At 41.0% G+C, this 16,738-nt stretch overlaps 1 protein-coding gene across 1 annotated transcript; it reads left to right on the forward strand.

Annotated features, from left to right (window-relative positions):
* Positions 1–1,283: 1,283 nt before the first annotated feature.
* On the forward strand, positions 1,284–16,085 carry LOC132538600 (tubulin alpha-1C chain-like). The gene is made up of 4 exons (XM_060191209.1): positions 1,284–1,331; positions 12,605–12,827; positions 12,951–13,099; positions 15,075–16,085. Exons 1-4 carry the CDS (start codon positions 1,329–1,331, stop codon positions 16,047–16,049), a joined length of 1,350 nt encoding a protein of 449 aa, XP_060047192.1. The 5' UTR covers positions 1,284–1,328; the 3' UTR covers positions 16,050–16,085.
* Positions 16,086–16,738: the final 653 nt, after the last annotated feature.

Below are 16,738 nucleotides of genomic sequence, written 5' to 3' on the forward strand. Positions count from 1 at the left end.
CTGTGATAACTAGAGACTTATCTCAGGTTATGGAAACGGGCCCTTAGAAAGCTTAGCTAGAGGGAGTCGGGAGGTAGTGCTGCAGGTTAAGCACAAGTGGATGCAAGAACTGACATCAGGATCCTGGTTTGAGCCTCCTAGCCCCCCACCTGCAGGGGAATTGCTTCACAAGAGGTGAAGCAGGTCTGCAGGTGTCTGTCTTACTCTCCCCCTCTAAATCTTCCCCTCCTCTCTCCATTTCTCTGTCCTATCCAACAATGACATCAAGAACAACAACAACAATAACTGCAACAATAAAAACAAGGGCAACAAAAAGGAAAATAAATATTTAAAAAATTAATTATATATAATAAGATAAAGATAAACATATGAAAGTGAATAAAGAAAAACAATCAAGGGGGCAGGGTGGTGGCATACCATGTTAAGCTCATACAGTACTAAGTGCAAGGATTCACACAACGATCCTGGTTGGAGCCCCCATCTCCCCTCCTGTGTGGGGGGCTTGCTTCACAAGCAGTGAAGCAGGTCTGCAGGTGTCTTTTCATCTCCCCCTCTATATTCCTCTCCCTTCTAATTTCTCTCTGTTGTATAAAAAAATGAAAAAATGGCCACAGCAGGAGCAGTGGATCACAGTGCAAGCACAGAGTCCCAGTGATAACCTTAGAGAAAAAGAAAAGAGAGGATAGGACAGGAGAGGAGGGGAGGGGTATACAAGGGAGAGAAGGGGAGAGGAGAAAAAAGATGGGAGAAAAAAAGGAGAAAACCAATCAAACAGATGAATGTTCTTAGGGCCATATGATGGTATTTAAGAGCCTTGACGTGAGAAGTCACCTGTGGCCCAGCAGGTAGGCTGTGAAGGCCAAAAGTGCTGGGCAGGAACTCTAGGCCTCGCCTTCTAGGAAGTTCTGTGGCAGGGGTGGCTAGCAGCCACACAGGTCCCAGTCACCATGACAGGAGTAGCCTTGGGGGGAGCAGCAGGGGAGATGACTGTGGTTGCAGCTGCCCTTACCTGGCACCTGAGCTCCCCAGACTTTGCCTACCTGCCACCACAGCCCCCCCTCACTGAAGTCAGTGAAGATGCTCCTCTAGGCTCTTCTCTTTCATCCTGCCCATCCTCAGGCCCAGGTGTCTCCTCTTCCTAGTTCTCCTGGCCCCTTTAAAGAGTTTGGCTTCAGCTCTCTGCACTTATGGTAGATGAGGAAGACTATATAAGCCAGTGAGGGGCAGGGCTACTCTGTTGCATTTATTCCTAGATTCCGTGGCAGCTTGTCTGTGGGAGAACATCACCTGCCTTCTCCAGAGCTACTGAGACCTATAAAGTCCTAGTCATGGTAAATATGAAGGGGCTGGGTCAGGGGTTGGCTCCAGGGCCCCTGGGGTGGCAGGACTTCAGCTGCACTTTGACCTGCATCAAGGCTGTCATCTTGTCTGGTCTGGCAAGACAAGTTCACCTGAGTGCCTCCTCCTGGGCCTCAGGAGATCCCAGCAAGAAGGACCCCTCCCATGGCTTACTGCCACTAAGGACTTACTTACAGAAACTAAGGATCCTCCCCCTCCTGCCATAGTGACTTACTTTCCCACTGTCCTGAGGGACTCTTGGAACACCTCCTATGCTTCCACAGGAGATGCTAATACTTCTGGCATGCTAAGGCCAGCACCCCTGTGAGTTCTGTGGCAGGGGGTGGTGGTGGCTCTCTCTGCTGAGTCTCCTGTATCTAGAGCTTGGGGAGAACTTCAGTTGCATCAAGTGGACTCCTCCTATGAAGGGTATTAACTGTTGCCTTGTCTAATCTTCATTTAAACTTTCAGTGACTTGTCTAGGTCTGAAGCCTTCTATTTAAGCCAGGTTTTAAAAAAGACAAGTGCATGAAAGGATGAATCCTGGTCCAGCTCCCCACCTTTGGGGGAGTCGCTTCACAGGCAGTGAAGCAGGTCTGCAGGTGCCTGTCTTTCTTTCCCTCTCTCTGTATTCCCCTTCTCTCTCCATTTCTCTCTGTCCTATCCAACAACAATGACATCAATAACAACAGTAACTACAAAAATTGTTTTTGTCATTTTTACTACCAGAATTATTGCTTGGGCTAGATGTCTATATGAGAAAGTCATCATTTTCATTAGTCATTTAAAAAAACCTTATATATCAAGATTATTTAAATATATATATTAGAGACAGAGAAACGATGTGAAAAAGGAAGATAGAGAGAGATAGAGAGACACCTATAGGACTGCTTCTAAAGCTTTCCCGTTGAAGGCAGGGACCCTGGTCCTTGAACTATGTAACACGTGCACTTTACTGACTGAGCCACTGCATGGTATTTTATTTTATTTTATTTTACTTTATTTTTAATTATAATAGTGACAAAGATAAATAAGGAGAGAGAGAGTCTTGCAACCTATCCCACTGTTCCTGAAAATTCCCACATGCAGATGGAGATTTGGAAGTTGAAGTAGGGTCCTTGAACCTAGTAACTTGTATGCTTTACCAGTCTTTCTACCATGTGGACCCAAGTCATTTTATTTAATTGACTTATCTAAACCAGCTGTCTTTCTATTGCTAAGTTCAGATGGCTATCAGTTTTTACAAATTGCAAAATCCCTTTATTTATTTTCCTTTTGTCTCTACTTAGAAATTCTCATTCCCAAGAAGGAGGTACAAAAATAGATCTTGGAACCTGAAGCAGGAGTTACTGACTTCAATCCTTAGCACTAAATTTGCTGTAGTGAATCTCTGATCTTCTCTTTCTCTGACCAATAAATAAATCATAAAGGAAAAGAAAAATAGAATTACTCAATACTAGTTGCATTTTCATTATCCTTGTGTGAAGGCAGTCATTAACTATCACAATCCAATTCCTCTTTATAAGGGATAACTTTAGCAAACGAATTCCTATGTTGTTTGACTTCTAAATTGTTGCAGGTGATACTTTTATCAAAATGTGCTCCTTAATGATGACAGGAATAAGCTACAGAATACTAATTTAGGATGTTGGTTGGAGAGCTAAAAGCAATTCCAACAGAAAAAAAAAAAACTCTCCATCTTAATAGGTTAGTTCAATAGAGGTCTATTTCTTGCCGAAGTAAAGATAGTGGAGGGTGTGGATTATTCTGTTCCATAGGGTCATTCAAAGAACAGGTTCCTTCTATCTTCTTGTCTGTCCTGCTCTGAGCAAGGAATGCTGTGGGAATTTTTTTTTGTGTGTGTGTGTGTGCTCACTCCAGGTGGCTGTAGTTTACACCCTTCATAGCTGAATTTCTTGGCAAGAATTTTATGAACACAGCCACACCTACAAGGAAGGGAAGGAAGTGTAAATCTGTTGGGTGTCAGAAAGAAAGAAGCAGTTTTGGTAGACATGAACCAGTTTTGCCTTAGCTGCTAGGGAAATTAAAAAAAAAAAGACACCTCCATTATAAGGAACAACTTTTGTCTAGTTTTAGCTGCCTTGTTGAAGATGGGATGTCTTTGTACATTTCTATGAGAAAGACCATAGTAGCATTCATTTATGATCTGGTTTTCTTTTTTATGTTCTTCAGGGATAGAAATCTAGACCTGCCACATTTGTAAGGGATGAGCTTTACCACTGAACAACTTCCCAGTCACATATATTCACAAGCATTAAAGTCAATGTAAATACAAGTTAATTGAATTTAAAGGAAAGTTCAATATATGATTTCTCCTAGATTTAACAATTTGTTAGATCTTATCCTATTTTGGCTACTTGCACATAAAGGAAAGGAATTAGGATTTGATGCATACATACACCTGAATAACATTTTGTTGAAGAAAAATGTTTATTTTCAAATTCAAAAGTAGAATCTCCCAACTGCATAAAAATAGCAAAGCTGTGGTTTTGTTAATTTATCCTTTCTTAAATAAAAAATAAATTGAAAAACGAAAAAAGAAAAGAAAAAAATGACAAAACTAACAGATGGAATTAGACTCTTCTCTTTGGTAGCTGAGTTTACTGTTAACTGAGGCCCCATAGAGCCCTATTAGCCAAATATTATGCGACTCTGCTAATCCCAGAATTTTTAAAATAATTATTTATTAACTATCTCCTGTATGTGAGAAATAGTGTGATTTAATGAATCCAAAAAGAAGGTGTTGTTCTACCCTTAGAATATTATATCTGGGTGAAATTGGAAGATGTTTCTAAGATGGGAAGAATCCTCACCAACTCTGAAGATATCAGACAAGCAAAAGTTCCGCTCTCTGTCAGCAGTCTGTTTTTAAGAATGTTCTGGGTGGTTCTAATGCAAGCTAAGGGTTGAGTATCTCTGGTCTAGTGAGATCCTTCAGGAGACATTATGACGCATGAAAGAATATAGTCAGCTTCCTATTGTGTCATTCTAAGCATTTTTCTAACATCACTAGACACAATAAAATGTGTAAGAATTTAAAAAAATGATGGTTTCCTATAAAACCAGAGTAGACCAGGACTGACAACCTCTTGGGTTTTAAAGAAGCATGAAATTATATACAACTTGAGTATGCTTCCCAGAGGTATTGGAAACAACTGTCTTTGAGTTTGTATCCAAAAGTAAGCCATGTTTTAAAACAATTGTGTGTCAAATATTACAACAGTATCTATTCTTTTTTAATGGGTGATTTAATAGTGGGCTTACAAATATCTAGTGAAGAACAATTAACAGTGATTAGTTGATCTGTTGTTCCTTCAGAGACTAGCACACAGTTACAAAAATATTTCTGACTGTAATAAAGTACTTGAGTGCTTTTCACCAAAAGATACTAGATGGAGCAAGTTAGGGAGTACTGAGACCTTTAAAAGGGCAGGAGAGCAGAAACAACAGACCTAATGAGGCCTCCTGGTTAAATTAAAACTTTCTTTTTTTTAATTTAATTGTTTTTTGCCTCCAGGGTTATTGCTGGGGATCACTCAATACCTGTACCATGAATCCACCGCTCCTAGAGGTCATTTTCCCCCCTTTCTGTTGCCTTTGTTGTTGTAGCCTCATTGTGGTTATTATTGTTAATTGTTAATCCTGTTTGTTATTGGATAGGACAGAGAAAAAAGGGGATTTGATGGGAAGACAGAAGGGGAGAGAAAGACACCTGCAGACCTGCTTCACTCCCTGTGAAGGGACTCCCCTACAGGTGGGGAGCCTGGGCCTTGAACCAGGATCCTTATGCCGGCCCTCATGCTGTGTGACACGTGTGCTACTTCCCGACCCCCTTCATTTGTTTTTGATGAGACAACTGCTGGTTTTAAATTAGATCTATACTGACTCCACCTTGTGCCACTTACCTGCCTAAATTCCAGGGGGGGGAGCACAGGAGAGCAGAGCTGTAGTCACATGGCTTTGTAAGATGCAGATTATACTGCAGCAGGATAAAAGAAAGTTGGGAACCACAGAAAGCTCTTCTTCAATCAAAGAAGCCCTTAGTCTCTACGACAGGATCTATTCAGGTGTTTTTTGTTTGTTTGTTTTTAGTATTTATTTATTTCCTTTTGTTGCACCTGTTTTATTGTGGTTGCTATTGATGGATAAGACAGAGAAATGGAGAAAGGAGGGAAAGACTGAGAGGGGGAAAGACAGACACCTGCAGACCTGCTTCAGCTCTTGTGAAGTGACTCCTCTTCAGGTGGGGATCCTTAACACTGGTCTTTGCACTTTGTGCCACATGCATTTAACCCACTGCATTATCGCCTGACTACCCCTTTCAGGTATTTTATAACCCTGGCCTTGGGGACAGCCATAAACAGATATCCAATTGTCTCCAGTTTTCTGGAGCTGTGAAATAGTCTAGTTAAAATTGAGCATGATATAGTAGTGGGCTATTGCTACGCATGGGTTCACTAGAATAACCCCCCACTACACACACACACACACACACACACACACACACACACACACACACACACACACACACACAAATACAGTCTGAATGAGAAAGGAAGAGCACACCAGTGACAGTGAGTTTGCCGACTTGGTCAGAGTACCATGTCTGTTTTATGGAAGTGGATGTGGAAAGAAGGATCAAAACTCAAAGGTGGTGATAACTGGAGACATTACCTCAGGTTATGGTAATGGCCCCTTAGAAAGCTTAGCTAGGGAGTTGGGAGGTAGTGCTGAGGGTTAAGGGCAAGTGGCTACAAAACACAAGGACCGGCATAAGGATCCTGGTTTGACTCTTCTGCCCCCCCCACCTGCAGGGGAGTTGCTTCACAAGAGTTAAAGCAGGGGAGTCGGGCTGTAGCGCAGCGGGTTAAGCGCAGGTGGTGCAAAGCACAAGGACCGGCATAAGGATCCCGGTTCGAACCCCGGCTCCCCACCTGCAGGGGAGTCGCTTCACAGGCGGTGAAGCAGGTCTGCAGGTGTCTATCTTTCTCTCCTCCTCTCTGTCTTCCCCTCCTCTCTCCATTTCTCTCTGTCCTATCCAACAACGACAACAACAATAATAACCACAACAATAAAACAACAAGGGCAACAAAAGGGAATAAAAAAATAAATATAAAAAATAAAAATAAATAAAAAAATTAAAAAAGAGGTAAAGCAGGTCTGCAGGTGTCTATCTTTCACTCTCCCTCTCTGTCTTCCACTCCTCTCTCCATTTCTCTGTCCTATCCAACAACAATTACATCAAGAACGACAATAATAACTACAACAATAAAACAAGGGCAACAAAAGGGGATAAATATTTTTTAAAAAGAAAAGAAATCTTAGCTAGTGTGGAAAGTTCTTTACTTTCCTTTTCACAACTTTTGAAAGCTTGAAATCCTCTGGCTCAAGGAAAAATGCAATGGGATATTTGCTGGTGATAATTTGAATGTCTAAAATTATCTTTTATGGCTTATAATGAATTATAATCGGCACCCTTTTCCCCCCTTTTTTCATGTGTTTACATATAAGTTTTCTGTTCATTCTTTGTTAACTGGGAATGATTTTGGTAACTAATGGGTGGCTTTGCTTAGCAAGAAAAGGAAAGTAGTTTCCTGGTATTATTAAACTCTAAAAAACTGTACAATTTCTTCACTCTGATAAATATGTATTTTACTAGGAAACAGCAAAGTCTTTGTGACACACTCCTCTTCCCTCAGGAGTGTTGGTAGTAAAAGGAAAATGCTGTTTAAAAAGATGTGTTCCACAAGGTTATATGCTTCCAATATTTAGAATGTACCTAACTTCTGCTTATCTGGCATTTTCTAAATAAATCATTTGACTGTAGTTTGCTGATTCAAGCTAGTTTTAAATAGAGAAGGAAAAGTACTTCTACAAGAATAGGACTAAAGAAAGACCAGGTGAACTCAAAAGGTACAAAGTTATCAGAATGAATGAAAGCTGGAAGGAGGAATTTTGCGTGCATTGGCGCTCTCACCAGGCTTTTTCCCAGATGCTGAGGGAAATGGTGCGAGAGCTACTACTCTGTCCTTGTAAAATGGTATAGGCCTTACTCTGAATATCAATTGCAGCTACAAAACTAGGGTGCGGTCTCTAGTCTTAACCTAGCAGTTCATTAATATCTCTGGATTCCCAAAGCATGTCTCTGAACTGTCTTTCACAAAACATGTTTGGGAAATAGTCCTTGAGCAGGAGAGGCTTCCAGAAAGATAATTATACAAAAAGCTGGTTACTTAGTCAGGTATGAGTCATTTCTTTTCTTTTTGGTTAATTTGTTTTTTTAATTTTTATAAGTCATTAAATGGTTTAAAATATCATAAGATTACAAAAGCGTGTAGTTCCATACCACACCAACCACCACATTCAGTACTCTCACCACTCTCCACCTCCCTTCAAGGATAACCACTATAATTTTGCCAAAATCTGACTTTTTAAACCTATACAAGTCCATGTATTTCAGTTCTTTATATTGAACATATAAGCTAAGTCATCTGGTTTAGAAATGTAGGTAATTTGGCTATAGATGTAAACAGTAATAAGAATCCTTGAACACATATATCAAATTAAATAACCTCAAAGTATTACATCTAGAAGGAATTAAAAAACAAAACAGAGTTGTAGGAGAGACTCAAACATACTAGAGATAATTACTTCATTTAAAAAGACATAGAGAACTGTATGTGCGTGAATGCATTATACATGAAAGTATTACATAGGTTTAATGTAAATACATCTAAGAGGTTTTCATTTATTTATTTTCCCTTCTGTTGCCCTTGATTTTTATTGTTGTGGTTATGATTGTTATTGATGTCATCATTGTTAGATAGAACAGAGAGAAATGGAGAGAGGAAGGGAAGACAGGGAGAGAAAGATAGACACCTGCACACCTGCTTCACTGCCTATGAAGCAACTCCCCTACAGGTGGGGATCTGGGGGCTCGAACTGGAATCCTTAGGCCAGTCCTTATGCTTTGTGCCATGTGCCCTAAACCTGCTGTTCTACCACCTAACTCATGAACAGTAAATACAGTTTTTGGTACATTTGTAAAATTTCTCAGTTCTCTGCAAAACACTCTAACCTGCCCCCCCCCCCCACCTAGGTGCACCTTCACCATCTTGCACCAGGACCTGAAATCCTAAGTCTTCAAAAAATAAACAAAATTATTATGAGAGAAATATATAAAGAGACAGTAGAGACCAGAGTCCTGCTCAACTCTGGCTTATAGTGATGCTGGAAATTGTATTTGGGACTTTAGAGCTACAGGCATGAAAGTTTCTTCTTTTTTTTTTGAGGTTTTTTTTTTTTAATAAACATTTTATTTGGAAGTGATTGAAGAATTACAGAAAAGCTGCAAAAGAACCACTACTATCCTTCATGCAGTGTCCCCAAGTGTTAACATATGACTTAGCCAGGTACATTTGTCAAAATTGGAATATTGACAATGATACATAACTATGAACTAATCTCCAAGCTTTTTATGGATTTCACTAGTTTTCCACTAATGTTCTTTTTTTTTTTCTTTTTGTTAATTAATCCTTTCTTAAAAAAAAAAAAAAGCATGAGGGAGTCGGGCTGTAGCGCAGCGGGTTAAGTGCAGGTGGCGCTAAGCACAAGGACCCGCATAGATCCTGGTTCAAGCCCTGGCTCCCCACCTGCAGTGGTGTCACTTCACAAGTGGTGAAACAGGTCTGCAGGTGTCTTTCTCTCCCTCTCTCTGTCTTCCCCTCCCCTCTCCATTTCTCTTTTCCTATCCAACAACAATGACAACAATAATAACTACAACAATAAAACAAGGGCAACAAAAGGAAATAAATAAATAAAAATAAATATAAAAAATATATTTAAAAAAACTTTAAAAAGCATGAAAGTTTCTTGCATAACCATTATGCTGTCTTCTCAGCCTAAAAGAATGTTTTGAAAAACTGTTCTTTTCTCATTGTTCTTTTCACTAGCAAGATTTATCCATTACCACTTCTTTCATATTTTAAAGTTGTTTCATATCTTTTGTAAATGGTTATATTTTAATTTTTAATTACTTTTATTTACTTATTGGATAGAGATAGCCAGAAATTGAGAGGAATGGGGAGATAGAGAGGGAGAGAGATGGAGAGACACCTGTAATGCTGATTCACCACTTGCAAAGCTTTCCCCTTGAAGGTGGGGACCGGTGTCTAAAACTTGGGTCCTTGCCCATTTTACACGTGCACTCAACCAAGTGCACCACCACCCCAGTCCTTGATGTCTCATATTTTTATGGCTGTGCTCTATGATCTGTTTTACTATGTATCACTTTGTTGAGTGTTCAATGTTCCTTTTTTATTTCTTTGTGACATTACTTTCAGTAACTCTTGCAAAGCAAGTCTGGCGATGGCAAACTCCTTTTGTTTTTGTATGTCTGGCACTGTTTTGATTGCTCTTGCATATTTGAATGATAGTCTTCTAGCATAAAATGTGTGAGACTGGCACATTTTTAGAGAGTGTAGCCAGTTTGTCTTCTGTTTCTGATGCTCTCTTATACATGGCTGAGTCTACTTACTTTACTTGCTATTTGATACTGGAAGGAATTCAAAGTGTTCTTCATACCCTATTGTTTAAAAACCTTGAATATACCACTTCTCTCTCCTGGCCTCCATGGTTCCTGCAGGAAAATCTTCTGTGAATCTGACTACAGTGTGTGTGTGTGTGTGTGTGTGTGTGTGTATGTGTGTGTGTGAATCACTTTATTCTTTTACTTTATATAATTTCACAGTGATGTTTCTTAATGTAATCCTATTTGGGTTTAGAAATTTGAGAGTTCTGTCTCCTTCCTGAACTTCTGCCTTCTGACCAAATCACACATTTGGAAATGTTCTGTTATCTTTTCCTTGAATGTAGTCTTTGCTCCCTTCCTTTTTATCCTTTCCTTCTGAGACACTCATAATCCTGATATTACTTTCATAATAGAGTCTTTAATCCTCTTGAAGAGTTGCTTCATGGGAGTCGGGCAGTAGCACAGCATGTTAAACACATGTGGCACAAAGGACAAGGACTGGTGTAAGGATCCCGGTTCAAGCCCCCAGCTCCCCTCCTGCAGACGAGTCACTTCACTGGTGGTGAATCAGGTCTGCAGGTGTCTATCTTTCTCTCCCCCTCTCTGTCTTTCCCTCCTCTCTCCATTTCTCTCTGTCCTATCCAACAATGATGGCACCAATAATAACTACAACAGTAAAACAAGGACAAAAAAGGGAATAGATAATAAATGTAAAAAAAAAATTAAAAGAGTTGCTTCATTTTTCCTAAAGGTTATTTTTCTCCTCTTACTTTGAATTCAAAGAGTATAGCTAGTTTGTCTATTTCTTTTCTTTTCTTTTTTATTTTTCTTTTTTTTTTTTTTTACTATTTATCTGTTCCCTTCTGTTTTCCTTGTTTTTTTTATTGTTGTTGTTGGTGTTGGATAGGACAGAGAGAAATGGAGAGAGGAGGGGAAGACGGGGAGAGAAAGACACCTGAAGACCTGTTTCACCGCCTGTAATGCGACTCCCCTGCAGGTGGGGAGCAGGGGCTCGAACCCGCATCCTTAATGCCCATCCTTGTGCTTTGCACCACCTGCGCTTAACCCGCTGTGCTACCGCCCGACTCCCTGTCTTCTATTTCTGATATTGTCTGTTCTATGTGGGTAAGTCTAATTCCTTTACTTGTTACTTGAGAGTGGAATGTATACAAAGTGTCCTTCATCCCCTATAACTGTTTTCAAGTTTTCCATTTTACTATCAAGGGACACTTTAAAGTCACAGGTTTCCTTCTTAATCTGTTATTTCAAATTTCCTGACAATGCAGTTGCTAAATTCTTCCTCTGCTGATAGCTCTTCTGTAAGTGTATCATTAAATTTCTTGGTTTTGCAGCACCCGCATTTTCCTAGTTTTACACATGTTTGGTTTCTGTTGTTGGCCAGCAAATGGTGCTGGGTTCTGCCTTATATTTGAGCTGCAAAGGGGATGACATAGTGCTGCAGTATTATGACACCTGGTGTCCCTTAAACAGTCTGTCAGGGGCAGGGGAGGGGGAGGGGATTACAGACCTCCTACTATTTCCAGATTGATTCCTAAAAGTGGGAACTCTGCTTTGAAGTAAAAGTCACTTTCCTCCTTGCGGGGTGGTCTGATCCCATTCACCAGGGTTTCTATGCCATTTGGGACAACTTAGACTTTGGTAAGCTTCTTGGCTGCCATGAAGGAAGAAAAATCATTTCCCTAGTGCTCCTGGATGGACCCTCTGGGGTTCACACAATAGATTGTGGCTTCTATATCTCTAAACAGTAGCTTAAACTCTCTTAAGCCACTAGGTTCCTGAATGGTTTCCAGGAGGCCCTTTAATATCCACCAGGTGGATCTAAAGCAAATGCAAATATGGTAGCTGATGTCTAAGCAATGCTGCGTTTATTTATTTATTTATTTATTTATTTATTTATTTATTTATTTATTTTATTTATTTATACCAGAGCACTGCTCATCACTGGTTTATAGTGGTACAGGGTATTAAACCTGGGACTTCAGAGCCTCAGCCACGTTTCTTTGCATAACCAGTATGCTATATATCCCCACTCTCAATGCTGCATTTCTGTTAATGTCCTTTTCTCCCTTCCCCCTGCTCCTGGAGTCCACACAATCAATGACTTTCAAATATTAATGATCCTTTCTTTACCAAAAACCCCAGATGTTCTCTGATGAAATTTGTTTAGTTATTTTGTTATAATATCAACATTTGTTTTCTGGTGAAGGGACAACTTTCTGTGAATAGGCCACCATAGCTCCACCCTGGAAGTCTTTTTTTTTTCTTTTCCCTACCAGGGTTGTCGCTGATCTCCTTACCTACATGAATCCACTTTTCCTGCTGGTGACCATTTTTTTCCCTTCTGTTTGATAGGATAGACAGAAATTGAGAAGGAAGGGATGGGTCGAAAGGGAAAGAGAGACACAGCTTTGCTTTACTACTTGTGATGTTTCCCTATAGCCAGTTTCTTTGCACATTAATTTTTGCACACAACCAGGTACACCAACCAGAACCCTGAATCATTCATAAATAGTTCACCTGCAGAGGGGGTAAATAGCACAATGGTTATGCAGGGACTCTCATGCCTGAGGCTCCAATGTTCCAGATTCAATTTCTCCCCCCCCCACCACAAACCAGAACTGAGCAGTGCTTTGGTTAAAAAAACAATCAGATAGATAAATATATATAATATATATGGGCATCTTCCTCCCACAGCGTCAGTGCATCTCTATCCACATTGGCCAGGCTGGTGTCCAGATCGGTAATGCCTGCTGGGAGCTCTACTGCCTGGAACACGGCATCCAGCCTGATGGCCAGATGCCCAGTGACAGGTCCACTGGGGATGGAAATGAATCCTTCAGCACCTTTTTTAGTGAAACTAGCACTGGCAAGCGTGTACCAAGGGCAGTGTTTGTAGACCTGGAACCCACAGTCATTGGTGAGTTGGCCTCTAACCTGGGTGAGATCCCAGGGGTGTGTCCTTGGACTCCACAGACACCTTAAGGCTGGGTCGTCTTACACAGGGCTAGTGGTGAGAGGCTGCTATGATTTCCCTTTGCAGATGAAATTCGCAGTGGCCCCTACTGCCAGCTATTCCACCCTGATCAGCTCATCACGGGCAAGGAAGACGCTGCTAATAACTACGCTCGTGGACATTACAGCTTGGGCAGGGAGGTTATAGACCCTGTCTCCGATCAGATTCGGAAACTGGTAAGATAACATCACTTGCTCAATGTGGCGTGGGACTAACTACAAGAACTCTTCGCACACTGATGGCCCTCACTGAACATCTAGACTCTCAGCCGAGACACTCTTGGGCTATGGCACAACTATTTGCAGCAAGACCAGCTTCTCTTTTCTGTTTGTTTTATTTTAATGACATTTAAGAACAATAACCATCATGGTTTATAAATGGGTCTCACAGAGGTCAGTGGAGAATGTCCACAAATCTTAACACCTTTTGATAGGTGAGTGTTAGATACCATGTTTTAGCAACCTTTCATAGAATACTAGTTTGTCAGCCAACACTTCCCATATAAGTAGGAAACCCCAGTGAGGTGTGTGTGTGTGTGTTGGGGGGGGGGTCTTGAATTGTAATAATCACTTTTATCAACTTTCTTTCTGGTAACTACTCCTTACTGTGCTGATCACTGTTTCAAGTTAGTATTTAGTGAAATATATAAAACTGAATAATTAACTGTTAAAACCACACAGAAAGGAACCTGCTGGAGCCAGACCTAGACCTGACCTGACTCCAGTACCTGATTCCATTGGAACTTGATGGTTCTGATATATTCCTGCTCAGAAACTTGTTACCAAATCTTTTTTCTTTACTGAGGGATTAATAGTTTGCAGTTGACAGTAAACTATAGTAGTTTGTACATGGGTAACATTTCTGTTTTCCACATAATAATCTAACACCCCCCTCCACCCCCACCCTTCTCTACTATCACATTCCAGGACCTAAACACTCGCCCCCCCAACCTGAGTCTTTTACTTTGGTGCATTACACCTAATTCTGCTTTGTGTTTTCCCTTCTGTTTGATAAATCTTTCTGAAGTATCCATTACACAGAGGCAGTGGTTGCAGGCTATCTTGGTCACACTCCAACTGATAAGTTTCCCTTGCTCTGTGGTCACACCAAGGCAACAAAGATTATTCTGTTTCAAAACTAAACTATACAGTCATTACAGATCTTGTGATTCCTTTAATTTCAGAAATGAAGGTAGTTTACTTTTTAAATAGCCTTTTTCACTGGGGGTATGGATTGACCTGCCGTCATCCATGTCCAGCAGAGAAGCAATTACAGAAGCCAGAACATTCACCTTCCATACCCCATAAAGAACATTGGTGTATAATCCCAGAGGGGGAGAAATATTAGGGGAAGATGACCAGAGGGCTCAGAACTCCAATTCCATCAGGGCCCAGAGAGAGAAGAGGAAAAAAGAAAGGCATTGGGACATAGTAATATATGTAGAAAGAAAAGTTAAGACTACAGTAAAATGGGCAAATATGTGTAAGTACAGCTAGTTACAGAATTAAGTCAATTGGGGGCCTGGCAGTGGTGCGCCAGTTTAAGTGCACATATTGCAAAGCACAAGCACCCACTCAAAGATCCTGGTTTAAGCCTTTAGCTCCTCACATGCAGCGAGGTCACTTCATAAATGGTTAGTTAGGTGGCAGGTATCTATCTTTATTCCCCTCTGTCTTCCCTTCCCCTCTCAACTTCTCTCATATCAAAATATTTTTTAAAAGCCAGAAAACATAGAAACTGTGGATTCATAGAGAAAGAACCAAGCCCCAGAGATAATCCTGGAGGCAAAAAAAAAAAAAAAAAAAAAGGAAATCGGCCAATCCATATCTGTGACCTTGGGATTACTAATGCAGTTTCCAGGGGAAGGAATGGGAGTGTGGAACTCTGGTGGTGGTAACAGTGTGAAATTATACCCCATTATCTATAACTTTGTAAATCAATATTAAATCACTAATAAAAAATAAAATAGCCATTTTAGTGGAATTTTCCCCAACAAGTAATTGATTGTGAAGTTTCTCTGAATACTTAAATTCCTCAAAGTCCTGACTGTTTTACAAGCATTATTCATATTTCTTTTATAAACTTGGCCACTGTAATCAGAGATTCAGAAAAGTCACTGTAGATACCTTCAAGACTTAATTTATTTTGCAGGCCGACAAGTGTGAAGGTCTTCAGGGATTCCTGGTTTCCCACAGCTTTGGTGGGGGAACTGGTTCTGGGTTCACCTCTCTCCTGATGGAGCGTCTCTCTGTCGACTATGGCAAGAAGTCCAAGCTCCAGTTTTCCATCTACCCATCTCCCCGGGTGTCCACAGCTGTCGTGGAGCCCTACAACTCCATCCTCACCACTCACAGCACCCTGGAGCATTGTGACTGTGACTTCATGGTAGACAATGAAGCCACCTATGACATCTGTTGTAGAAATCTGGACATTGAACGACCAACCTACATCCACCTCAATCGCCTTATTAGTCAGGTAGCGTCGTCCATCACTGCTTCCCTCAGGTTTGATGGAGCCCTGAATGTTGACCTAGCAGAATTCCAGACCAACTTGGTGCCCTATCCCCGCATCCACTTCCCTTTAACCACCTATGCCCCTGTAATATCTGCTGAGAAAGCATACCATGAAGAACTTTCAGTTCCAGAAATCACCAAGGCATGCTTTGAGCCAAACAACCAGATGGTGAAATGTGACCCTCGCCATGGTAAATACATGGCCTGCTGCCTGTTGTACCGTGGTGACGTGGTCGCCAAAGATGTCAGTGCTGCCATTGCCAGCATTAAGAACAAGCGTATCATCCGGTTTGTGGACTGGTGCCCCACTGGCTTCAAAGTTGGCATTAATTACCAGCCTCCCACTGTGGTCCCTGGTGGAGATTTGGCCAAGGTCCAGCGGTCTGTGTGCTTGCTGAGTAACACCACAGCCATTGCTGAAGCCTGGGCCCGACTGAACCACAAGTTTGACCTGATGTTTGCAAAGCGTGCATTTGTCCATTGGTATGTCGGTGAGGGCATGGAGGAGGGAGAGTTTTCTGAGGCCCAAGAGGACATGGCTGCCTTAGAGAAGGATTATGAGGAGATTGGAGCAGATAGTGCTGATGGAGATGATGAGGGTGAAGAGTATTAACTTGACATTTTTTATTCCTGTCTGTCTTGAACTCATTTGTGAAGCAGGCTATTGTGGCAGAAAGCTGTCAATAAAATAGTTTAATATGAATGTCAGTTTGGTTGATTATTTTAATTTTGAGGTAAACAAGCAGAGAATGAATGATACCACAGCCTTGATGCTTTCTCTCAATACGGTAGATCTTTTACTCAAACCTGGGCCACACACATGGCAAAGTTCTACACTATCTCAGTGAGTTCTTTAGCTAGCCCTTGGTCACACTTATATCATCATAAACATTTGCCCCACTTCAAGCCCCTTTGGGAACAGATGAAGTGGCTAGAGATCCACCTGATCATTTAGATCAGTAGTTCAAGTGATTGATGTGTGTTCTTTGTTGTGCTTGTGGTCAGGTATGTTTCTGTAACTCTGCACACTGTGGTGATAAAAAGGCATCTCTAGTGTACCAGGGAGATACTACCCTGACCTGCTCAACAAACTTTTAGCCTGAAGTTCCAATTTCTTTCCCTCACATCACCACAACCTGAGTTGAGTAGTACTGTGAAAAAAAAAAAATTGGAAAGTGAAATAAGTGGGACAGATTTGACTGGTATTTTTCCAAGTTCGACAACATATTGTCCACATCTTTGACCTGTGGATATTAAAGCACATCTGAGTCTGTGGGTCTCAGGTAAGTCTTCAGACAGTTG

This window comes from Erinaceus europaeus, chromosome 5 (genome assembly GCF_950295315.1).
Source record: "Erinaceus europaeus chromosome 5, mEriEur2.1, whole genome shotgun sequence".
NCBI classification, from domain to species: Eukaryota; Metazoa; Chordata; class Mammalia; order Eulipotyphla; family Erinaceidae; genus Erinaceus; species Erinaceus europaeus.

What these genes read in the sequence shown, in the direction of transcription:
- LOC132538600 (XM_060191209.1), top strand. An exon ending in CCTGGAACCCACAGTCATTG is followed by an intron (nt 12,828 to 12,950) that starts GTGAGTTGGCCT and finishes TTCCCTTTGCAG; the next exon opens with ATGAAATTCGCAGTGGCCCC. An exon ending in CCGATCAGATTCGGAAACTG is followed by an intron (nt 13,100 to 15,074) that starts GTAAGATAACAT and finishes TTTATTTTGCAG; the next exon opens with GCCGACAAGTGTGAAGGTCT.